Raw genomic sequence first — 26,345 nt, 5'->3', positions numbered from 1 at the left:
TATAAAACTATTAAGGATAAGTTGAGATTTTTAAGACACCCTGTATTTATTAACAGATACGAGAATTATATGTTACCTAAATGCCCCTCAAAGACTGTATAAAAAAATAAATCACGGCTTATCAATCTGTTCAACAGGAGCACGTCCTACAGGGCACGGTCGACATATCTGTGGCTGTGTCTGCCCGGTATCACGTGCTGTACGTGGACGTGCCAGAGTCTGGTGTCGGTTACCACGTTGTCCAGCCCAGGCGACACCCACAGCCCTCGTCTCATCTCTGACTGCAGGCTCTACAAGAGGTTGGGACATTCAGAGTTCAGACAGATTGAATATGTAGTTAAGGAGCGCCGCAGGACTGAGGTTTGTAGGCCCGCTCCTTTATTTGCTTTCTCTAGAGAACCGGTGTTGTCTTCTCGTACTCAACCTCATCTTCTGTAAACAGACACTGTAGGTGGAAACAGTTTTTAAATTTATTAGTGCTTGGTACGTATTGTCCACATAAAATCCCGTATTATAAACGGAGACATTAAAATAATTGACGAAAGTATGACTCAAAGACTCATTTAGACAACCTTTTAGTCATCGTACGGTGCCGAAAAGGACATAGCCTCTCCACCTGCCACACTTTCATGTTCTTGGATGGAAGGAGAGCTATTAAATCCATGTATTAAATTTAATTACAATAAGTTATTTGATTTAATTTTTAATTTTAATTCGTAAAAATCGTTTGAGTAAAATTGAATTAAACCTATTAAAATCCAAAAACTATATTTTGTATCCAACGCATATCAATTTCGAATTCAACGTGGACCATTGATTACAATTTAGTAATGAGATTTGAAAATAAAATTAATAATACACAACTGGAATTTTTAAAATCTATATATTTGAATTCAAGATTACTGGGTTCAATATTTAAGAAAAACCATGTTTACACCTTTCATCAAGATTTTGAAAAGAATAAAAAAAGTCGAAAAATGAATATTGTTTCGTGTTAACTGGTTAATGGTAATTATATTTAATAGAATATGTTCTTCAAATCTTTAAAAAAATTAATAATGTAGACTAACTTCTGACAAAATTACCAAATACTGTAGTATCATTATTACGTGTTACGTAGGCTATTCTGTTCGTAGTAATACACTTCCTTAATATAATTTTTGTTAACCTTGATTTTTTAAACTATTTTATATATTTTAAATATAATTATTTATTTTAAAAAGTGTACCAAAGTACAATGCGATATATCCGAAAAAAGATTGTTAGAAGCGTTTTTGCTGTACAAGAGGAAAATGAAAAGTTCATACTCGTAGTTTCATCAAGCCTAGGTTAGAAACCTCTATGAACCGAAAACGTATATCGTGGCAAAAATGATTAAAATAATTAAAAATTGAGATAAATGATTCTATTACAAATTTGGACTACAGACATTTCAATTAATTAGGTTGTTTTCTACCATCAAAGATACAATGTATCTTTGCCGCCTTTAAAAATAGAATTCGATAATCACGTCAACATAAATAATCTGCTATTTATTCATAAAAACTCTACAATTATACAACAATCATAGATACAGAAATTTTAATTAATTTCAAGAACGTTTTATAAACACGTGTTTGTAACGAAATGGATCTATTTACTGAAAAGTCAAAATATGGAGGAAGGACGACGGTACAGTTCTAGGTATCCGTTACAATCTTTGTCAACGCAGCCGATCTCTTCATTAGTAGCATTGTTTATAGGTAAGAATGAAAAGTAATGTTATATTTTTCATTTCTTTGTGACAATATTTATTGTAAAATCTTACTACATTGTTACATTCACATGGACTGTATTTTCGTACTCAAATTCAATTTGTTTTAGTCTAGTAAGGTACAGAATGAGTGTGGTTAAAATGTGTTGTTTTTAATTATTTAAACGAAACTAATACGCCACAGTCATATAGGAATATTTTACAGTACATACATAAAACATTTCTCTCAGTCATACATGGATAAAAAAGTGTGTCATTCCCTATGTACAAACGGTAACACGAAAAGCCTGTAATTATTCGTAGGTGATTCTACTACTTCTATTTCTTTAGGAAAGTAATTAAAAGAATTTCAACTTACAATAAAAACTATTTTTCAGCCTACAATCAGTTGTACTTTAGTGATTGTAAATGTATAGCACCTAATATTGTAAATGTTCTAGAATACCTGTATAATTTTAGTTTGTCAACTGGGGAGTTTCCACTTTGCTTAAAAAAGGCAATTGTGACACCAATTTTTAAAAAGGGGGATTTTACACAGCCCAATTGTTTTCCGCCCAATATCCCTGCTGTCAGTATTTGCTAAAGTATTGAGAAGATAGTCAAAAGGCGTTTAGTTGACTTTTTAAATAAACATAACTTTTTTCAGTAACAACCAGTTTGGTTTCCGAGAAGGCATGTCTACTGAGGATGCCTTACTTCATTTTATGGAGGCTGTTTATAGCTCAATTAACAATAATAAAAAAGTTTCTGCATTATTCGTTGACATAACAAAAGCTTTCGATACCATTAATCATAAAATATTGTTGGAGAAGCTGTGGATAGCGGGGTATTAGGGGATTATCACATGACTGGTTTTCCAGCTATCTTTCTGAGAGGGAGCAAAGGGTTCGAATTGGGCAATACCCTAAGTGATGCAGGTTCTGTTGATTTTGGAGTGCCTCAGGGCTCAGTCCTGGGGCCTATCCTTTTTTTTAATGTACATTAATGAGTTGTGCGATGGACGCTTTAAGGGCAGACTCGTTGCTTTTGCGGATGATGCTGCTTTTATTTATGATAACTTTGACCTTGAGGCTTTGCATAGTGATATGTCAAGAGATTTATTATTATTTAAGGGTGTGGTTTGATAAACATTTCATGACTCTTAGTGAAAAAAAACCAAATTTATAATATTTAGTCTGAAAAATGTTTTTAACTTTTTAACATACCATTGAAATTTCATGATTTCAGATGTTTTCATTTACGTTGTAATGGATTGTAATTGCTTACAATTAGAACAAGTTAAAAGTATAAAATACTTGGGTTTGGTTATTGATAGCAGTTTAACCTGGAAAGAACATATAAAAAAAAATTGAAAAAAAGAGTTGTATCTTAGTCTAAGGAGCATGTTATTTACTTCAGCAGATGTGTAGGAGTGTTGAAGTGTTGGTTGGGGTTTACCATGCTCTCGTTGGCTCTAGGCTTTCTTATGGCATTACATTGCTGGGGGAGGGACCTACTGCTCAACTTTGTATCCCATTATAATTTTTTCAAAAAAGGTTCATGAGACTAATCGTGCGTAGAGAAAAAATTTGAACATACATGGCCAATTTTCTCAAACCTAAAGATTCTTCCACTGCGTCATTTATTACATTTTTAAAGTACTAAAAATCTTTTACATTAGAATGCACCTCATTTTCCGTGGCTCGCCAAACGACCTATAATTTAAGAAAATATCAAGTAGTGTTTGTGCCAAAGTCTCATTTAATCAGTACATCAAAAGTTTTTATACTAGTGTGGCACCGCGTTTGTTTAATTTAATAACTCCGAAAATAAACCAATTTACAAAAACTAAATGAGTTCGTGAAAAATCTAAAAATTTGGTTGTTTGAGCAACAAAATATAGACAACTGGTTAAATGTCACAATTTAAATTAGTGTAGACTTGTTGTATAGATTTTTATTATTATTATCTTTTTTTTATTCCCTCTGTAATAATAGTTTTATTTTGTTATTGTTGTACAGTTACTTTTTTGAAGGGATAAATTTAGTTGTGTAATTTAAAGCACAGAGTTATTAAACAGAGATTATTTTTTGAGTAAAATAATTTTTTTTTTTCCTAATACGAGTTGCGTGTCGCTGCTAGCCGATTTTTTTTTGCTTTAGTTAAGTGATGGAGATCCCAATACTGGTTTTACCTATGGGGTTCCTATTTTGTCTTGTCTTAAATACAGTTTTTTTTTTTTTAAGTTATATTATCTTTTATTGAGACTGTTTTTGCATCTTAGAATGAACATATTGTAGTTACTTAATGTAAAGAACATTTATTTTGATTTATGCTATGTAAATGTATGTATGTATTTTATTATGCATGAATATGTATATGCAAAATGTATATTCTGTGTTTTTGACAAAATAAAGAATTATTATATTATATTATTATTATTATTATTATTATTATAATATACAAGAGCATGTAAACGCTTTAAAGGTTCACTCATTTGTCAGCCACTAACATGTGCATGTGATCAATTAATTTTCATTCCATTGCTTCTGTGGTAGCGAAGGTCGACAAGCTAACAAGAATGTGAATTATATTTGTTCGTAGCTTAAACCCAGTGACTGCATAACGCATATAACTATGCTACTCTGAATGTGCTAATATGTGTAAATTAGCACACTGACAGACTACTGCACTGAGTGCTATTCATAAGTAACCTACTTGTCACTGTCTTGTCTAATAAAGTACTCTCAAGTAAATTTCACCCCGACTGAATATACGTATATTTTAAAATTAGTTTACAACTATCCTGCACATTGAGATTGATTCTAACCAACGTATAAGCCATGAAAACATAATTGTGCATTTCGCAATTTATATGGAGAAAAAAAAATTTTATATGGAGGTTCTAGGTGATTACAAATAGATGACGATCCAGCTACCAAAAATGATAGTTGTTCAGTTATACCTGGGAAGCTTAAAGGTGGTGGAATATATTTATATAAATAAATGAAAACGTAGGTCAAGTCCAAGATGTATAGAGTAGAGGAGGTGGGCCAGACAGAGCACAACGTTGGTGATGACGTCACGCTAGACCTGGCTGCACCGTTCCAATCACTTACAGCGTATTTGCCATTTCCCAAAAAATATTAGTTTCAGTCCACTTTTGGATTTTGTCCACACAGTGGTGTATTACGTTGTTTAGAGTTTATTATTACATGTTTTCTGTGGTATTGTGCTAATGAGACGTTTGAGTAATTTTTATATCTAGTTATAAATAATGTGTTTCTGGCCATAAGCTGAGGTTTTGACTTTACGTTATGGTCAATTTACTAGTCCTACCTCGTTTTGACCTATTTCAATAGAGTAAAATCATTAATTTGAACTTTTTTTGTTAAATATTTAATTTTACTTATAATTTTATTGCTTTTTATACAAACTACGTAAACGCCATTATGCCTGTAACCAGTTGCACTGTATCAGAGTGCAGTGACAGCTATGCAATAAACATTTGAGTGAAGTCATACCTTATTTAGTTTTTTTCTCAAATATGCCGATTTGAGGAGAATTTGGGTCGATAGGTGCAAAAGAAAAGAATCCGTCAATCCAAGCACATCTCATGTATGCTCAACATACTTTCTGGGGTCAGACTTTATCCGAAATTTAAAGGCAAGCTTGATAAGAGAACGAAAAAAAAATGTTAAAATCTGATGCTGTTCTTTCAATAAATGTAAACACTTTTTTGGCGAATATTCACTTAGTGAGAAGGATAAGAGTAAAGAGAAAAGTACCAAAGAAATTTAGTACGGTAATCCTCACCAAAATGTTTATCTAACTCTGTAGATTTTGAGATGGAATTATAATAAACTTACAGATGAAATTGGAAAACTGAAAAGTGATGGACAAAAAAATTAAAATAAACATTTTTGACCATTCATATTCAATAACGTTTTAACCGAAATAACAAAGTACGCGTTTGGAGTAACGAAGAAAAAAACAAAACAAAAACATTTTACAATAAGATACCTAAATAAGTGGTGTATTGTTAACTTAAGAAATTAAATGAAAATACCACTTCCAAAATTTACTTGAAAATTGGTGGCCTAGATGGAGTACTAGAGATGGAGTAGGCTACTATTATTACAAGATTTCATGGCTAACATGGAATTAGTAAAAGAATTCATCTAATCAAATCGATACTGCTTGTGGAATAATACCAAAAATGTATGCTTTTTCTGCCATAAGCAAAAGAGAGTTTATGTTAAAGTGCTATGATCTCAAAAAAGAAAAATCCTGATCAAAGATTGATTGCACCAGCTTAATGACTGTGAACATCATAACTCAACCAAATATTACTACTTTATTATTCGTATACTGAATATTTGTAAGTATTGGAGTTTAGAAATTGGTTCAATTTAACACTCAAATGTGAGGTTTCTCTTCAGTATGGAATGATAAAAATTATAAAATATTTCCTGCGTAAAAATCTAAATCAAAATATTAATTAAGTGTATTTTTAATTTTCTTTGATCTTAACAACGTGAACTAATTATCATTAGGTTCACTTCGGGTTAGTTGTGATTCTGTTTGTCGGTTTGTCCAAAGTGTTTTCAGATATAAAATTTCATCGAACCGTTGCATCAGGTTATTTAATAAACAGAGCGAATAGCTGGCCTTATTTCTGCCAGTGAACCCGTTACTGATAAGAGCAGATAACATTCTCCCTGTCTGAAATAATTTGGGAGCTGTAAAGTAGAACGATAAGGAGTGACTCTGCCGTATCTATTGCGTGATATATGGCAGGCCGAGGTGTAACGCTTCCTCATTGCGGATCCTCATAGTACAGCCCACAACCGGATAAAATTAGGCCATCCGTTTAAATGCCTTCAATAAGTATTATGGTAATCGTGTGACACGAGTACTACGTTATGCTCACTCTTTAAAAAACTTCAATGATTTAAGATGTGAAGACGTGCCTTCGTTCACAGAGAAAAAAACCTACCTGTATGCTTCGTTAAAAGTCTTGAAATTAAAACTGGGAGAAATATTTGCAGAATGGAAATGAAAACTGAGCTAAGTGCCAAAAAATATAAAACAAAGTAAGTATCAAAATGCGTGGTAAGTGCCAAATCCAACACGCTAAATTGTGGGCTATCAGTAAATAATAGTCCTAAGAGTTTCGAATTTCAGCCACAAGAATGCGCATGGGCTAACTGAGTAGTAAAACCGGGGGCCGAGTTCCAAGCGTATTTTAAACGGGTTTCAAGATTATTGTATTGCTGACTTTGCTGTTAGAGGTGTACTCATGGGGTTTTACTAAAATGAGTGATTTGGAGATTGTAGGACATAATCCTAAGAAAAGACGTACATATGGAGTAGGAAGTGAAAAAGACTTTCAAAAGTCAAGGAAAATCTTATAAAAATAATAACAAACTAAACATGTTAGCAAAGCAGGCCCCATCAGATGAGGTAAGACTTGAGGTCTAGTTTATAATTCAACTAGCCTAAACCCGCGGCTCCGCTCGCGTGGCAGTAGAGAGGGGCTACATCAATCAAGCATCGAAAAGAAATACTAATTTTATTATACGTTTTTCCAATTAATTTATTGCTCTACTAATACATCGTAGCATATCATAAAATCTATTATAAAAGTTTTTTGTTTATTTTAATGCGTTTTGGTAAACAACGTTATTAGTTGTATTAGGAATCACCCTATATTTGTCAAACTTGGGGGGGGGGGACTCCTCCACAACTATGACAATGGATTATCCATCACTGAAGTCAGATCAGAATGACAGCTTTCTCCAGAAATGTGTTGTTTTGATGCATGAAACATGAATGTATTAGATGGATATTTAGAGTCCATGTCACTAATAGACCATATCATACATTGGCTTGGTTATAAATAATGAGATCGTGCATGGATATAAAATACACTGGAATATTTACATGAGAAAACAAAAATACTTGCCTATTTTTTTAAACCTTTTACTGATGGAAAATAACACTGTTCTTGGAAATTGTAAAAAAGATATCAAATCACGTTTATCAAAAATTTGACATTTGTGACACGTTGTAAATGTCAAAAAATGTTTGTTTACATAGAAACGTCAAAAATATTTATGTTTACTTAGTTACTGTCAAAAATAACAACAATTTTTTGTCGCATTATATATGTTTACAAAGAACAGCTGATTAAAAATTTGAAAAGACTCTTTCACTTAATAACATATGTTTGCTGCAATGCATTTCTTACGGGTATTTCTGTAACCAGTGGGGCGGAATCCTGAATCGGGAAAGGGATAAAAAGTATCCTATAACCTTCTACAGATCAAGACGAACAAATTAAAAAAAAAATTAGGCGAATCCGTCCAGCCGTTTGTGAGTGATGCTGTTACACACGAACAGTTTCATTTTTATATATATAGACTATTTTTTGTTTAATGGATAGATCAACACTTTTTTGAAAGGGAGTAAACCCAGATGACCTAACGCCAAACTTCAACCAACAAATTTTAAAAAGGAGAAGAAAGCTGATCTCAAGAAGTTGATAACCATTTTGAAAGAACAAAAACAACATTTTTGCAGATCTTCTTACTACTAATTTTACAGACTTTTTATTAATGCTCACTTAAAATTACGAGCGGCACTGTAATTGGTTCCGTTTTTATACTCTTTTATTTTACGGAGTAAGTAAAACAGTATCATAATCTAGTTTTATTTTCCCTCAACTCTAAAAAATTGCAGTATATTAACAAATAATTATTTTTACTAACTCTGCATATAGCCCATTTCATAGTTATATCTATGTTTCTCATCACATTTTTCATATCTAGGATTTGGGACATATCGCCTTGTTTCAAGAGTGTTACCGTACTTAAAAAAATTTTTAAACATGTAAACCATTTGTCTTAGGGTTTTTTATAATTGAAACAAAATTATTACAATTTAATAAGCCTATCATAAAAGTGTTGAAGTAAAAATATGGGTAGTCAAAATATTCTCTTTTTCTTCATTATCTAGGAATAATGGTTTTGGTACCGGTTTTCATTTACACTCTACATCTGGGGACCACATTCAACGCATCTTTTGAATGAAGAGTTCAAACATCAATCGGGCATCCATTTAAATTGTTTAAAATCAGAGAGAATATTTTGGAATCGGAAATAATGCCTTTAAAAAAAATAACGCTCTGTTTTATCCCTTCACGCCCTACAATAAAAAACCCCTCATCTTTAATATATTAGTAATACTATTAGTTTACTTTCAACAAATTATATCGTATTGCATTGATAATCTCAGAGGAAGTCTATCAGATCAGGTGCAGAGTACAGAACTATATAGCGCTAGAGATGCACCTGTGTAGAGACGAGCTCTCTGTAGTGCTCGTACATCAAGTCTAAGTTAATGCTGTCAAATAAAAACAAATGGACAAAGTTCAGAGGAAGTCTATCAGATCAGGTGCAGAGTACAGAACTATCTAGCGCTAGAGATGCACCTGTGTACAGACGGGCTCTCTGTAGTGATCGTACATCAAGTCTAAGGTGATACTGTCAAATAAGAACAAATGGACAAAGTTCCGAGGAAGTCTATCAGGTCAGGTGCGAAGTACAGAACTATCTAGCGCTAGAGATGCACCTGTATACAGACGGGCTCTCTGTAGTGATCGTACTTCAAGTCTAAGGTGATACTGTCATATAAGAACAAATGGACAAAGTTCCGAGGAAGTCTATCAGATCAGGTGCGAAGTACAGAATTATCCAGCGCTAGAGATGCACCTGTGTACAGACGGGCTCTTTGTAGTGCTCGTACTTCAAGTCTAAGGTGGTACTGTCAAATAAGAACAAATGGACAAAGTTCCGAAGAAGTCTATCAGGTCAGGTGCGAAGTACAGAACTATCCTGCGCTAGAGATGCACCTGTGTAGAGACGGGCTCTCTGTAGTGCTCGTACTTCAAGTCTAAGGTGATACTGTCAAATAAGAACAAATGGACAAAGTTCCGAGGAAGTCTATCAGGTCAGGTGCGAAGTACAGAACTATCCAGCGCGTTAGAGATGCACCTGTGTACAGACGGGCTCTCTGTAGTGATCGTACATCAAGTCTGACGTGACGCTGCCAGATAAGAACCAAGTGGTCAAAGCTGGGACCAGCTCTAACTCTGACCCCTTCACATGAATTACCGGAAACTATAAACAAGGCCTGTTCAAGGAAACCGCTCACATTACTAATTTAGTGTTCGGCGCTAAAATCTCGAGGTTTTTACGTCTTATAGCCCTTCTGTAATAAATCAATGCTCTTAATTAGGTTTTTCAAAAATACCCGTTACATTTGAAACAAGTTTACGGTCAGTCCGTTCTCAATATATTTACACATATCATTATCTATAGTTTTCTACTGCCACTGTTTCTAAAAAAATGCACAAATTTGCGTTTTTACATCCAAGATGTCGGACCAATAATGTAAGAAATATACTACGTTTTCATTTTGAATCTGTCACGGAAAAAGCACATTACTAACACAAATTGGGGGTTTAGTCTTCTAAGCTTAACCAACTTATAAAGCATTAAAAATTCATTTTTAAGAATTAGTACTTCCTGAAAATCATATAGTACAAAACGTTTTCGTTCATGACTCGATGTGATTAAAGGTAAAGGCGTACTCAATGTTGTAAGACATAAGATGGTAAACATCACCCCCGTATAATTGTTTGCCGAATACGGAATTTGTACACCAAGGAGTCACCGTGTAATAAAATCCTAAAAAGAGAAAGGTTCTTTTTATTATGAGTCGAAAGTAATTTAATCGAAAGAAATAAAACAATATTGCCACATATTGTATTTTTCGTCTACGAATAAATATTACTATGGTATTAAATGAGAAACAAATGTCAAGTGAGACAAGCTAGTAACTGATATTGTCCTTTTTCTAGTTGTCAAATTTCTTAGCAAGGATCAAGACAAATTTTCCATGAGTACCCTCAGTTTTAGTATAACCGAAAAGATCTCACCAAAACTTTCCTAAAATTACGTCTTAAGGATCCCAAAATAACTTACCGGTCATTTCACGTAACAGTGTGTTTGGAAGAAAACACCATTAAAAATTGGCCAAGCCTCTCGCCTTTATTTGTTGAGGATGGCCTATGTTACCAAAACCTACCAATCATTAGATGAAGAGTTGTGTTATCGTCGGAAATTAAAAATAAACATATTTCCTTCAGTAATCATAAATGTCACAATTAGGACGTAATTAGTAACTTTACCTGTTATGTCAATTTGTCAAAAATAATATTTTAAAAATGTGAATGTTCATAGTTAAAATATAGCTTTTAGAAGAAATCTTCCATGCACTGTAGGTGTCGTGAAGCTGTACACGCGACTGGAGTGGGGCCATGTTGTACAGTCATGCGTAAAAACATCTGCCTGTGTATAATCACAAGGGAAACCTCTTCAGTGACAAGTATGAAGTGAATACATCGATTCCCTTCACTTTACGGTTGGAACATAAATGCTTAACAATACTTTGTTCGTAAATAATCGTGGTAGTTTATTTAATTGAAAAAGTTATACTACACAAGTAGAAAAAACAAAATATTTGCAAATAAAATAATCACATATATTCGTTTAGTTAAACTAACTGAAAAATGATATAAAAGTTAACGGTCTATTTAAAATTATTTATACGTATATTTTATATATAATATAAAATTTTAGTTTACGATTTATTATTCTAACATAAAGATAACCCTATAATGTGGAGTTCATAACATAATACATTTATTTTGTATTTAGTGTAAAATTATTGTTTATATACAGCTTACACAGTTGACGTGAAGCTTACTTCTGTGTAGAGGCAAGCAAGTAGATATACTTGTAGAATACTGCACTTAATTTCATTTATTAAATGAAACTGTCCAGCAATAAACAGAAATCGTGAATGTTCATATTGAAATCGGACCTTTCACGTTTTCTATATGTGAATGTTAAACTGATTTACGCTTTTGTTTTAATGTCCATTCAGCTAAAGTAGACAACAATTTAAAATCCATATTACGTTGTCGATTGAAAATATTACGTCAACGCTACAGATCAAGAGAGTAGGCACACAATATTTCTACATTCATGTATTACAGTTTATTGTATTATTCATGACTCCATGTATACAGGAACAACTATTTGTAACTGTTATTCATATCCCGTTTGTTTCATATAACTTATTTCATACTGTTACTCTTTGCGTAACTTACATTATTGTATTGTGATGTGAATATACATCATTCATATGTGATAATACTATCGTTTGATTTCTATCATTTAGGGATATTAATCACTCAAAACAAATAATATTAGAAAGAAACAATACTGGAGAGAGTATTCTTTTCTTTTTGGAGTACTGATCAAAAGAAAAGTGTTGATTCAAATAAAACTAAAATAATAGGTACATCAAGTATAAGTGACACTGTATATTAAACCAAAATAGACGGCTTCAAGTGTTAGATATTTAGTATAATACATTAAGGGCGAGGTGAAACCACGCGAAGAGAAGAAGACTGTCGCCTCAGCAACTGCTGCTCGCCAAGAAGGCGTCAGCACACGTCTGCTGATCTAGTCCGTTCGACGGATGTTCGCAGGCCTCACTACCTCGGATGAATGTTAACTAACGCGATAAGCAGAAGTACTTACCTCAGCGTTCGTTGGGAAGAGAAGGATAAAGGCTAGGCAGCCTAGCACCACCAGACCTCTGGCAGCCATGTTGTCTGTCAGCTGAGCGGTTCGGTTACTGCTTCGGCACACTCATGCTGAAACATAAACGTCTCGTCAGCGTGAGAAGTAGCCACTTACTGCCGTCTGTGGTGGAGGTGGAGGTGGAGGTGGTGGTGGTGGTGGTGGTACAGTAGTAAAGTCCGGGCAGGCCAACTGCGCCGTATGTGTCCCAACTGCCCAAACGGCATTTGTAGGGAGTAAATCAACTTTATTTGGCTGTGCAAACAGCACAGTTTTATTCCATTATTCATATCTTACCATTTATTGGCGAAATATTTTTTTTTAATACCAATATATACATTTTCAATTGCAAACAATTTAATTAAAATATTAGAATTTGTCTAATTGTCGCAATATGTGGACGGACGAACATACACAGTATATTCCTTCAAACTAATCAATTAAATTCGAACAAGATTGTTTGAGTGCTGAGCTGTTTCTTATCACAGCAGGTGTATAGACAGGACTCTGTCTCAGGGTACTCACAGTTTGGACTTAAATATTTGTGTCCGAAAATGAACATTTTTACTGCACATCTTACAGATTATGTTTAACAGGCAAAATTGGCGAAACTAGGCTGGAACTAATTGATGCTAGAAAACTGGTTCAATGTCCAATGTGTTGTCCTCATGAAATGTATTGTCTATGTCACTCGGTTTCTTACTTGGTTATCTTCACCTATAAGTTGGTCGAATACTTAATTGAATTTTAACCTACCCTAAGTTTTATGTTATCAGTTATCGTCCTATTCCACACGTGTACATGGGTGAATCTAAAATACAATAAATTCCTAAGTTCTAATTGTTTTGTTATTTGGACGTCTGGAAGTTTTAATTGCATTTATTGTAAAGAATTTGGCTGTACAGTATAAAACATGTATTTTTAATTATAGAAAATTTCGAAGTATTTTGTTCTGATATCTTATAATTAGTATTCTTTGGATGTTTCAAACTTGGTAACATTGAGAAATCTGAAATTTACGAAAAAATTAGAAAGTATGCAATTTATCAATCCATTTGTAAGAGACGAAAATTTTAAAGACGAAAATGATTCACCCAAATTTTAATAACATGGAATAAAACTGTCCTTGTACGCTATTTTCAAAAGAAAAGCAAGCTAATACAGTACTCATAGATCAGAAAGACATCAGCAATATACATTTATATTCATGGAGCATGTGGTGAGGTAATCACTGACTCGGTTTATTATAATGGACATGTCAGAGATCCGTAATAAAGTTCGCGACAGCCAGACATGTGACGTCAGAGTAACAAAAGTAATTAGTGAATTCATAAAATACGTGGGAACACAGAAAAGAGTGATAAAACTAAATAGGACATGAATATAAAAGAGAGGACATCATTGCTAATCTGGGGCACGATGACATCATGGTGCACGCGGTGCGGGGCGACAGCATGGTGGGCCTAGCCTGGGCCTACTGGAGCAGTATATCACCAGCACAATGCGAGGCGCGGGCGCCCGACATCACTCCACGTCCGAAGTGTGACCTCCAGACGTTGTGACATTTCCAGCCAGCGATTGTAAACACAAAGTCAAATAACGCGGATAGTCTTTCTGCGGAAAACTCTACTAAACACAATATACTGCTGGTAATCTACTCATGAATTATACAGTATGACAGGTTTAAAGTGAATTTTATTTCTACAGATATTTGCAAAATGTTTATATAGAACAATTTGAGTTTTAAGAGAATAATCAAAATAAGTATAAACCACTACTGCCCAAGTAGAGCTTTCCAAGTATCACGATAAAATGCGGAACCTCGCTCGCAGTGCTGCACTGCTGAAACGATCAGTCTCGTTTGCTCTTTGATTGGATGTAACTAATTCATCTGTATCATTCCTAAATTAATAAACAAATATATTATAGGAGACTTCCATTAAGAATTGAACTAAAACTCATATAAACTTTCCATTTCATTTCATTTTCAAGTAATATGTTGAATTATATCTTTTTCATAGGGGTTTATTTGTTACAGAGGCATTCTGTAGCTCTCGAATTAGTTTTAATATTAATAATTCGTCAGATTTTCAATGTAGTCAGCTTCAAAAGGTATTTCTTTCCAAATATCAAGGGGAAAGTGCGAGGAAATAATTGTTTATATCGTAGGATCTCATCGGGATCCATTAGACTAGTGATACTATGGAACGATGTAATCTTTTTTTATAGATGTAATTGTAAAGTGGAATTCTTTTCTATTTTGTATATTTTAATTTTCATTTCGATTTAGCGCTTCTCTCTAAATGGCATATTTCGTTATAGATATAATTGTAAAGTGTATATTTTGATATATATTTCAATTTGGTAACCCTCCCTAAATGGCGTCCCACGCGGGAGGCACACGTTCCATAGACCTAGAGGCAGAGCCGCCCCTGGATCTATGATGAGTTCGTAGCAAAGATTTACAGAAGTGCTTACCTTTGGATAATAATATGTCACATCCTTGTCTTAGAATTAGTGATTATTTATAGTTTTAAATAGCCATACATTTAAAAAAACAAATGAAACGAATAAAAGGTTTATAAACTAGCTTAAAATATAATTTGGTAAGTTTCATCGTGTTTTAACAATTTAATGAATCCTTTCGTTCTAAAAGTCACGTGTTTTAGTAATATGGTACTCTGCGAGTTCAAATTTTTTAGACAAAGAATGTGGATAATCCCTGTAAATGTTGAAATTATATGGAAAAATACCAATGAAATCCAAAACATACTATTAATTATAAATTTCATGAATCTTCCTGAAATATTACCAATCATAAGAACACCAGCAAGTAAGAAAAAATTGTTTTACTCTGATACACAATAATTGAGTAAAACAAAATCGTTACAGTAAAGTATATATTACTCCTGTAATCTTCCCTAACATATAATAGCCGCCCACTGACAGTAAGAGAGGGGTAGGTCAGTGAGGAGCGCGATGTGTGTGTGATATTTGTTCCCTGGAGACCCAACTATTATCTCTTCAATATTGAATGTTGCTGCCATTCCTCGTCATATTGCTCCGGACATTCCAACTATCTGCTCTCGTGTCTCTTGGGTTAGTTCCTGCATTCTCCTCAAAAATACACATTTCAATGACAAGCTGCAGCGAGAATTGTAGATGTTAGTTTACACCGCTTTTAGTTTTACCACTGACAGTATTGTCAAGTTTTTTATACTGTTACTGCAATGACAAAATTACTTCGAATACGTTATCTCGAAAACAATAATACTAAAAATAAGCAGATTAAAAATGGGAGGAATTGTCTCTCGTGTTATCGAGAACTGATTCAATCACAGCGTGGATGTGATCAAAACGTGAAGGGTCTTTGATTCAGAAATATTTATTCATCTTTCAATGCAATAAAATATCTTAATTATTCTATAGGTACTACGTAATTTAGACCTATCTCGATGATGCGTTTGATATTTAAGTAAGACGGTTTTCTGGACAAGAATGGGCATGTATTTCTTGCTAACCACTTCATGAACCATCAATTCATTTATACCTCACATTGTCAAATTGTCTTCCAATGGGAATTACAGAAACTGTACACATTCCTAGAAGCCTACGGACCGTATACGGGTATACTCGTTCCTGATATACATAACTGTGAATTGCTACAGATTAATAGCTTAACTATTATAATCGTACTATATATTAAACGTGTTACTTCCTCCCGTCGCAAAATCTAAAAAGGCGCCTAAGTATAATTTAACTTCAGCCATAATATACAACACAAACCTGTTTGTAATTGAAATAAAATAGATTATTCCGAACAATTCTATGTATATATATATATATATATATAAAAGAAAGTCGTGTTAGTTACACTATTTATAACTCAAGAACGGCTGAACCGATTTGGCTGAACATTGGTAGGGAGGTAGCTAAGGAATGGGAGAAGGACATAGGATACTTTTTATCCCGTTCCCGATTCAGGATTCCGCCCCACTGGTCTCTAAAAGTTACGGAAATACCCGTAAGAAATGCATTGCAGCAAACATATGTTATTAAGTGAAAGAGCCTGTTCAAATTTAATCAGCTGTTCTTTGTAAACATATATAATGCGACAAACAAATATGTTTATATAATTTAATTACGATTTTAAATTTATTTACATATTTATAGTTTGAAAGCATAAAGTAAGCTTAAACTTAGAGAATCAGCAAATTTTGTTTCAATAAAATAAAAACCATACGCAATTTCGTTTAACATCTGGAGCTCATAATCATTAGACTGTAATAATATGTACCTAATATATGCCTATTTTCGTTTCAAAATTACATTGAGCGCCATCATTTATTACATCGTATTTGTGCAAATGAATTCGACTTTTGACTCCTGTCCACGCTGGGCTAATATAGTTCAATTGTATACAAAAATCATAGAATATTAGAGAAAAATTCCAGTTATTTCACAAGTGCATATTGAGACTGTATTAAAATTTAAATCTTAAATAGTTCATGAGCTTGGAGTATCTTTCAGTGACTATTTATCTCAAAAGTTGAGTCAAAAGTCAAAAGTGACGTTCAAAATAAATATGCCTCCTATGTTCCAATTTTTCTGCAGGAAATCGCGTGCGAAGCCGTGGGTAACTGGGTATCTGGTTGTAATTGGTATTTTATTGAAAATCAAGAGTTTTCGTTATAAAATACTACGAATGTATTGACGAACTAGCTGTTACCCGCGGCTAATCGCGCATAATTGCTTTTAATAAGTAATATAAGGACTTTTCTAAAGATTGTGTGCGAAGCCGCGGGTAACTGGATATCTGGTTGTAATTGGTATTTTATTGAAAATCAAGAGTTTTCGTTATAAAATACTACGAATGTATTGACGAACTAGCTGTTACCCGCGGCTAATCGCGCATAATTGCTTTTAATAAGTAATATAAGGACTTTTCTAAAGATTGTGTGCGAAGCCGTGGGTAACTGGATATCTGGTTGTAATTGGTATTTTATTGAAAATCAAGAGTTTTCGTTATAAAATACTACGAATGTATTGACGAACTAGCTGTTACCCGCGGCTAATCGCGCATAATTGCTTTTAATAAGTAATATAAGGACTTTTCTAAAGATTGTGTGCGAAGCCGCGGGTAACTGGATATCTGGTTGTAATTGGTATTTTATTGAAAATCAAGAGTTTTCGTTATAAAATACTACGAATGTATTGACGAACTAGCTGTTACCCGCGGCTAATCGCGCATAATTGCTTTTAATAAGTAATATAAGGACTTTTCTAAAGATTGTGTGCGAAGCCGTGGGTAACTGGATATCTGGTTGTAATTGGTATTTTATTGAAAATCAAGAGTTTTCGTTATAAAATACTACGAATGTATTGACGAACTAGCTGTTACCCGCGGCTAATCGCGCATAATTGCTTTTAATAAGTAATATAAGGACTTTTCTAAAGATTGTGTGCGAAGCCGTGGGTAACTGGATATCTGGTTGTAATTGGTATTTTATTGAAAATCAAGAGTTTTCGTTATAAAATACTACGAATGTATTGACGAACTAGCTGTTACCCGCGGCTAATCGCGCATAATTGCTTTTAATAAGTAATATAAGGACTTTTCTAAAGATTGTGTGCGAAGTGCGGGTAACAGCTAGTAGACTATAAAATGTTAGATTTATATGAATATACTACTGGTTGTGTCAGTAGGTTCTGTATCCTCCAATATTAAAATTTGATATATTGATATTGTAGCAATTTACTCGTGACTAGCGATATGTTCCATATGCGATTACATTACCTATTTCTTTGTGTACTACGAGGGATATGAAAGTATCTGTAATAGTCTCGCATAGATAGGAGTAGTATAGTCTAGTTTGATCGGTCACATTTTGTATCAACTTTTCGAAAGATTTTGGCGAATAATCAACATTTTTCGAATACATGATGGAATATAATTTTTACCTCTACATAAAAATGTAGGTGTCTAAGACGACGATAAGTAAAAGTTATTGCACAATTGAATATAATTCGATTATATACTTAACTTTGTGCAATATATATTTTCACACATACATTTTTCGTGACACTGCCCAATTCAGGGAGTATATTTGCTATTTGTCCGATTATTATGAAATCTCATTCAAAAGCAAATTATTTGGTTTAAAATTCACTGGACCAACTGCACAGATGTTAATTACTTTTTGAAACATCTATATCGGATACAGCGATTTTAAATCTGTTGTCTTGAACATATTGGTCTGTACCTCGTACCTTAAAATTTGAATAAATCTGTAATGATGTAACCACGTAAATCAGTGTCCTGGAATATTAATTTTTTTAAACATTTCGTGTGTTTAAATAGTAAAAGTTTAAATACGAATATATGTTGCAAACGGCTAGACACTTTACTCTTGCTAAATAATCCGTTGTTTATAAATGGAATGACAATACTTGACTATCTTAGACAAGCAAGATAACCAGTATGGGGGCTGGAATCGCTGAACATGTTGTCTAACGCTGCAACCGTTCTGGATTATTGCAGGGAAAGGCACGAAGAGATGGAAAATAATCCACGATGTAGAATTAAATTCTTCCCTCCTCAAGAGCCAAATGGACTGGCCACTATTTTGATTATCGCTCAACACGAATATTTTTTGACAGTAAACCATTTAAAACTCTCGCTTTGGGTCCTGGATTTTCGCTGGGTGTTTCACGTTAAAGGTTTAATACACATTGAATTGTCTTCCAATCTTTTCGATTTTATTGCCAATCTCAAAGGTTGCAGTTAACCTTAATCATGCAAAACTGTGCACATTTTACAAAACTCCCTAAAGAATTGGATATGTATACGCAGTGTTTATTACACTAAAAATCTAGGAATTAGGGAAAAAATGTTTTGAGGTTTAACTTTGTTGTTTGAGGCAAAATGCAAAGTAATTATACAAAATATGCATCTCTTAAGACACCTTTGCTACGGTTAGGGGTAAAATAATTACAATTAGTTTTGAAGAGCCGGGGGAATAATATATGAACTCTTTATACAACAAGATTAAAAGCGACTTTCTCAAAGGTTTCCAAAGGCAGTGCATCAAAGCAGTGAAGGCCACCATGGTGTACGCGGGTATTGGTAGTTACGTGGTTTTAAATTAGCATTTAATGTTCAGTACTACAAACGAAAAATATAATACAAACGCTGTAAAGTTAAATTCGACACGATACGAGCGGTGCAGTGTTGTGCTAGGAGTGAAGAGAGGTATGTAGCGATCTGATAATAGCGCTCTACATTTCTTGTATTTGTCCTCACGACAGTGTCAATGGACAATACACGCGACCGCGTAGACTACATACCTTCCTGCACTCCAAGTACACCACGTCGTGTTGCTCCCACACCCTCATGGCAGAGGACGTGCACTTGTGTAATCTAACAGAAATGTATTCTTGTATTGGTCCTCACAACAGCGTCAATTACACGCGACCGAGTAGACTACATACCTTCCTGCACTCCAAGTACACCACGTCGTGTTGCTCCCACACTTCCTCATGGCAGAGGACGTGTATTTGTGTAATCTAACAGAAATATATTCTTGTATTGGTCCTCACGACAGCGTCAATGGACAATACACACGACCGCGTAGACTACATACCTTCCTGCACTCCAAGTACACCACGTCGTGTTGCTCCCACACTCATCATGGCAGAGGACGTGCATATGTGTAATCTAACAGAAATATATTCTTGTATTGGTCCTCACGACAGCGTCAATGGACAATACACACGACCGCGTAGACTACATACCTTCCTGCACTCCAAGTACACCACGTCGTGTTGCTCCCACACTCCTCATGGCAGAGGACGTGCATATGTGTAATCTAACAGAAATATATTCTTGTATTGGTCCTCACGACAGCGTCAATGGACAATACACACGACCGCGTAGACTACATACCTTCCTGCACTCCAAGTACACCACGTCGTGTTGCTCCCACACTCCTCATGGCAGAGGACGTGCATATGTGTAATCTAACAGAAATATATTCTTGTATTGGTCCTCACGACAGCGTCAATGGACAATACACACGACCGCGTAGACTACATACCTTCCTGCACTCCAAGTACACCACGTCGTGTTGCTCCCACACTCCTCATGGCAGAGGACGTGTATTTGTGTAATCTAACATAAACGCTCAACGGTTAATGATAACGGAATAATTATCAGTATTTGTACTGACAATTATAACTAAGTTTATTTAGATAGTGAATAAAAAACAACAATTCTCGCATATTTAAGAAAAGCTTGTAATTAGGGTAGTTCTGAATGTACCAATCATAAAAAAACTAATTATTCACTCAGATTTGTACAGACGAAATATTTGTTTTTGTTCATTTCCCTAAAATCAAGAAACGTTCAAGACTTTTTATATCAAATACGAGTATTAACCTACATTCAATTGTCTAAGTCGGTCACTAAAAATTTATATAAGTAAAAATACAATGAGATAAGATATATAAAATCAGTCTAAATTAGTTCACTTTCTTTATAGAGGACATACTTTTCATGTATGACCCCGATATACTTAAACAAAATCTGCTACAATTAAATATAACAAAGGTTATGTTTTAAATACATTTGATTAAACTTTTACCGTAGGCCTACTGTTGTTACATATTGCGTCTAGTCTTGAACCCGTATCGTCCATTATTACGACAAATCTAAAGTCTCTGATATTTTCTACAAATTTTGCGAAATTATGTTTAGATTCGAGATGTGCAAAAACCTGTGTATATAAGCTACGTCTGACTCCTAGAAATGTAGCGAAGTAGCCTATATGTGACTGATTTTTAAAATCAACTACGTTCACAAGTTTACGACAGGCAGATGCTATTTTCACCGCTAAATATTCAAATAAAACTGTAACAAGAATGTGTTGCTACATAGAAACTGTGAATTTCTGCTACTTCGAATTTTACCGAAGTGTATTTTACAATTTATATGGCAATAATGAAAATAACAGTAACTACAAGATTATTACTGATTTTTACAATTAACTCTGTTTACAACTTATGCCAGATGAGCCATAACATTTTCACCTAGAAAATAGTGAAATAAAAAAAGCAATATGCAGCTAGAACATGTGAATATATCGTAAAAGTTTACTACCTCAAATTTTACTGGAGTGTATTTGACAAACGAATCTAGGGAAATGTTTCAAAAAAGAATAAATACAGGACTAACAGTGATTTTTATAACCAACATAACGTTTTCGAGGAATAAACTCGTATTATTTTGTGAGCGGATGTTGTCCAAATTATTTTTAGCAAAAAGCGTCATTAATGTCGGAATTTCAGTCTAAATGTACGCATATTCGTGAAGAGGAATGAATTTTACTTATTGCGTACATAAGACATCAATTATCTTAACATTATTATAATAAGATATTTTAGTATTTTGTTACTTATAGGTTTCTATTTAGTTAAGTGCAGGCTGAAAACTAAAAAAGTATTTATTATTCTTCTTCCATTTTTCAATCAATGTTTGGACGAAATAAAACGTTCTAAAAATATAATTTCTGAATAAAATACTAGGGTTCATTGAAGTAAACATTATTATTGAATGAGTTTCTTTATTCATGATGAACCAATTAATCTTTCGCACAAATCCAAGACAGTAATTAAAATTGACGTAAATTTGTACAATTTTCACCGTAGTTTATGTTGCTTCTGTAAAGCAATGTAGAGAAGATGTAACATTACGCAATTTTTAAAGACTATGGCAGGCGTTCAATATTTTAAAACCTCTAAAATGTACAGGAACAGTATAGGTACTGAATAGCAGTCAACAATTATAAATTTAAATCTTATATAAATATTTAACAATTAACAAACTACGGAGTCTTATTAAAAAATATTCAAGTAATAACATACCTTTCTTAACAGTTTCATTAACTTCTTTATACAAAGTAATATCACAACTCAAATGTGTATGGATCAATTACAAGAATATCACAAATAAGCTCGTGTTTATGCGTCAGTAGCGAGACAGATGCCGTGGAAATTAAAAATAGGTTTTTACTGATTCGTCACGTCTTGCTCACGATTCTTTATTGTGCAAGTAACAGCTTATTATACATCATAATTGTACTATGGATTCTACGGACACAAACTAAACTTTTAAACACACAGAGGATATGCGATTAAATAGTGCACAGAGTAATAAATAATGTATGACGACACTTGAAGCGGTTCGGACATTGAAAGTTAGAAAACCCAGGAGTGATTAATTCCACCAGCCGTCTTCACTAGTTTAGCAATGGAAAACAGTGAAAATGTATTAAATAAATTTGTTTAACCCGTACAGTACCAAAATGTTTGAATACAAGTAAAAACCTGGCTAGAGGTTTAAGAGGTGTTCTCCAAAAGTATCATCCATATCTAGTAATTTGTATACAGTAATTTATTGGCCAATTTTTACGGTTTTTGCGCAAACATATGTCTAATAACATTGTGTATACTTAAACGCTTCTTAAGTATAACAAAATATATAGAAAATAAAACCGAAATCTGACTTTGATTTTTCTCATTTTCAGGGTCGACGCCCAAAGAAGTACAAAAGTATCCCACATTCCATGAAACCAATGCACACTAAAAGAACCTTTTATTTTCAAAATATCTACTCATTTTTATCTAATTGTGTGCAAAGATAAAAATATTAGAGCATTTCTTGATCAGCTGTGTTTATACATTAACATGAAAATTTTAATAAAATAACGTTTATTTTTCATTAAAAATCTTCATTCTTTTGTGTCATGAATTGACACAAAATAAGGTCTATTTTGAACACTTTTTCCCAATACCAGACGTTAGTACTGAAAAGGTTAAGCTGATACTTAAGAACTGTAATTGACTTTATTGACTACATTGTAGAAGGTTTTAGCAAGTTCCTCTTGGCCTATAATTTTCTGGCGATGTTGGTGCCGGAAGTGGTATTATTGCGGTTTGCATCTGCAGAAGCTCATCGGTGTCGGCACGGCGACGGTGGTGACTAGGCGGGTGAACGCCCTGCTCCAGAGCGCCCAGACAGCCTCTCACACTCTGCGGCATCTCACATCCACACCTACCTACAGTTACAGCTGGCTCTGGCCTCTGGCTCGTTATAATGAGACCGTGGACAGTGCAGTACAGTCAGCTGAGTCCCCCCCTCTTCCACGCCCAATAGTTTGGTTCAAATCTTGATACGAACACATATCGTAGTCAATTATCGCCGTCGAAGAACTTTAACGGATTAGTTACAAAGATATAACTAATACCCACTTTGAACAGCGATAAGGATTCAATAGCTTAAAAGTTTTAGGAATGAATGAAAATTTATTTAGTACACTTCAATGAGTCATATTTTGGTCACTACCTAAAATTTTTTAAATAAGTTTTTTAAATTGACAGAATCTAAGAATTAAAGTGATGGATGCATATTCAATCATTTCATTTTTTTGTTATTTTAGCGCATTGTAAAATTGTTATATAAATTGTAATATAAATCTTTGTTGAGCAATAAAATGTAATAAATATCAAAAAATTTAGAATTAAAACGAAAATATGATGTGCATATTATTTTTGTACGTTACACTAAGTAGATACTTTACTTAAATAAATGCATTCAAGTTGATAATATTCAGTATTGACTTCATTCTATAAATAGACACGTGCAGGAATTTATGTAAAGCTAAGACCTCGCACGGCATTGACAACTTCTTGTACCCCCATTAAAGTTCCACGCAAATGCTTGACACAACTGCAATTTTTCCATTTGCATGGTACATTTGTTATTCATATTTGTAAAGGCGCTGAATTAATTGTATTTTGAAAATCAACAAACACTCAATGTGCGAGTTTTCCAAGACTGATTAATTTAAAACTACAAATAAATTAAAATTACTTATTGTTTTTCATGGAAATTAAGTTTTTGAAATTTCTGATCGATCTCCGTCTCATATCATCTCCATCTCCGTTTTCATAGTATCAAAACATACTGACAAAATTTAAAAACAACAAATAAATATTTTTTTTTTTTAATTGTTAATAATAATGACTAATCAATAACTAATAAATTGATAAAATACACATATAAATTACCGCACACTAAAAAAGTTCATCAACTGCATAAAAGTTTGGACCTTACCTGACATCGGAAAACTAACCTAAGCAATGAGAGTCCACAACACAAACTACTACAGTAGGACTACACACACGACTCCCGACTACCACCGGTCCACAGGTTCTACTTTATCTGAACTGACGGTCCTCTTTTAGTGGCGAACAAAGAGCACATGTGATCGTAGGCACGGCTAGGCGGAATCCCGGTTCGTGTCGCGCGCTCTTTAAACGGCGAGGCCACTGCCACCTGGTGGCCACCGGCGCAAACTCTTCCCTTGCAGCTGGCGCTTCGCGGCAACTCTTGGAACTACGCGCAACAATTGGGCATTGTTGGCTACTGAGTACAGACCACAGTGCCTTCTTGTTCTCGTTCCTTTTGTTTTCTCGGAAAAAGTTTTATGAGCTATAAACTTTATTTTAGAATTCCAACGCTAAAGGTCTACGAACTACTAATTTATTACGAAAACTAATAAATCACCTATTTTAGCTCGTCGTTTCCCGAATGAAATCCTTGAAGATTATATTGCAAAATAGATGTCCCTTAAGGAAATCCTCGCAGAAATCAAAGTTAGAACTGATCAATATGTAGAATATCTAGAGGAAACTAGAATGACAAAACAAAAATCAGTACAATGGCGATTAGCATAAAAGGAGTACTCCTTCCACTTGACGAGAAGTCTATTTCTGGCGATACTTTCAGAGTTGAGTTGACTCATGCCTCTGTATGATAGAAGTCTAGTGTTAACACTAGATATAATCACATATGCGCCGGAACATAGATTATAGTAGACTCTCTCTATCGCCGATTGAGACACAATTACAAATATTAAGCGCATCAGAGACACTAACCACATTCATCCGTACTCGCAATGTAAGCTGAATCGGGTAATATTCAACATTTTACATTACCTGTGGTGATTGGTTCTTATTATGTCCAAGTATAACTTAGAAACATTGTTTCAACCTGTTAAGCCCATGGGGGGGGGGGACAGTATCGACCCTCTACTAGTACAACCATATGTTAGAGTAACAGTTTATCTGATCTATATTCTGGGCATATATGGGTTTCTAAGGCATTTTTATGATTTCATAAAAGATTTTTATTTTCGTTGCGCTTGTGTATTAATTGACAATTACCAATTTCAAATTGAGAAAATCTGCGCTATGTCCAACTAACTTATCTTTGTCGTTGAAATTAGTTTTTATCCGCACTCACGAGTATAAAGAGAGTAAGCGAGAAACTGCAAGTGTATGCAGAATTAAAAACGGAATCATATAATTTCAATCAGTTAATTGTGATATTAAATTCCAGATGCAGCATTTCAAATGGAAATCGATACATCTTACTTAATGTCATAGAATCGAACTGATATCATTTCTCAGTATCATTATTTTCCCTAAACAAGTGAAATAATTTTTATTAAATTAAAAAATTGTTCATTAAAATACCAGAAAGAGAATTAAAAATGTTTCCCCAATATATATCACGTTATAATAGTACACTACAGTCATTCTTAAATCTTTCACGCTCAAGTACGATTACAAGTAAAAAAAAATTTTAAAAAAAAATTAAAAAAAAAAACTGTGCTGTATTCGCAGTTACACCAGAGCCGAAAGCTAATTTTCATTGTATAACGAAACAACCTAGATTTTCAGAGGATTGATTCCTAATAAAAATATCGATGCCAGGCACGCTAGTTTTGGGTGAGATCGAAATGAAGGTTACCGATTGGACTATAAATATCATA

The 26,345-nt window shown here is 33.9% G+C and overlaps 1 protein-coding gene across 28 annotated transcripts in view; it reads right to left on the bottom strand.

Annotated features, from left to right (window-relative positions):
• Positions 1–24,811, bottom strand: part of LOC124360280 (basement membrane-specific heparan sulfate proteoglycan core protein) — a 528,539-nt gene extending 503,728 nt beyond the window's left edge. For 26 of the 28 annotated variants that reach the window (XM_046813745.1, XM_046813754.1, XM_046813763.1 and 23 more), the window contains exons 1-2: positions 24,623–24,811; positions 12,409–12,524 (exon numbers count right to left, since the gene is read on the bottom strand). In XM_046813745.1, the coding sequence (XP_046669701.1) occupies positions 12,409–12,477 (69 nt within the window). In that variant the 5' untranslated portion in view covers positions 12,478–12,524; positions 24,623–24,811. The remainder of the gene's footprint in view (positions 1–12,408; positions 12,525–24,622) is intronic. The other 2 variants (XM_046813746.1, XM_046813774.1) reach the window with 2 other exon arrangements.
• Positions 24,812–26,345: the final 1,534 nt, after the last annotated feature.

Source organism: Homalodisca vitripennis, chromosome 4, assembly GCF_021130785.1.
Source record: "Homalodisca vitripennis isolate AUS2020 chromosome 4, UT_GWSS_2.1, whole genome shotgun sequence".
In the NCBI taxonomy this organism is placed as follows: Eukaryota; Metazoa; Arthropoda; class Insecta; order Hemiptera; family Cicadellidae; genus Homalodisca; species Homalodisca vitripennis.
This window is presented reverse-complemented; position numbering and strand designations above follow the sequence as displayed.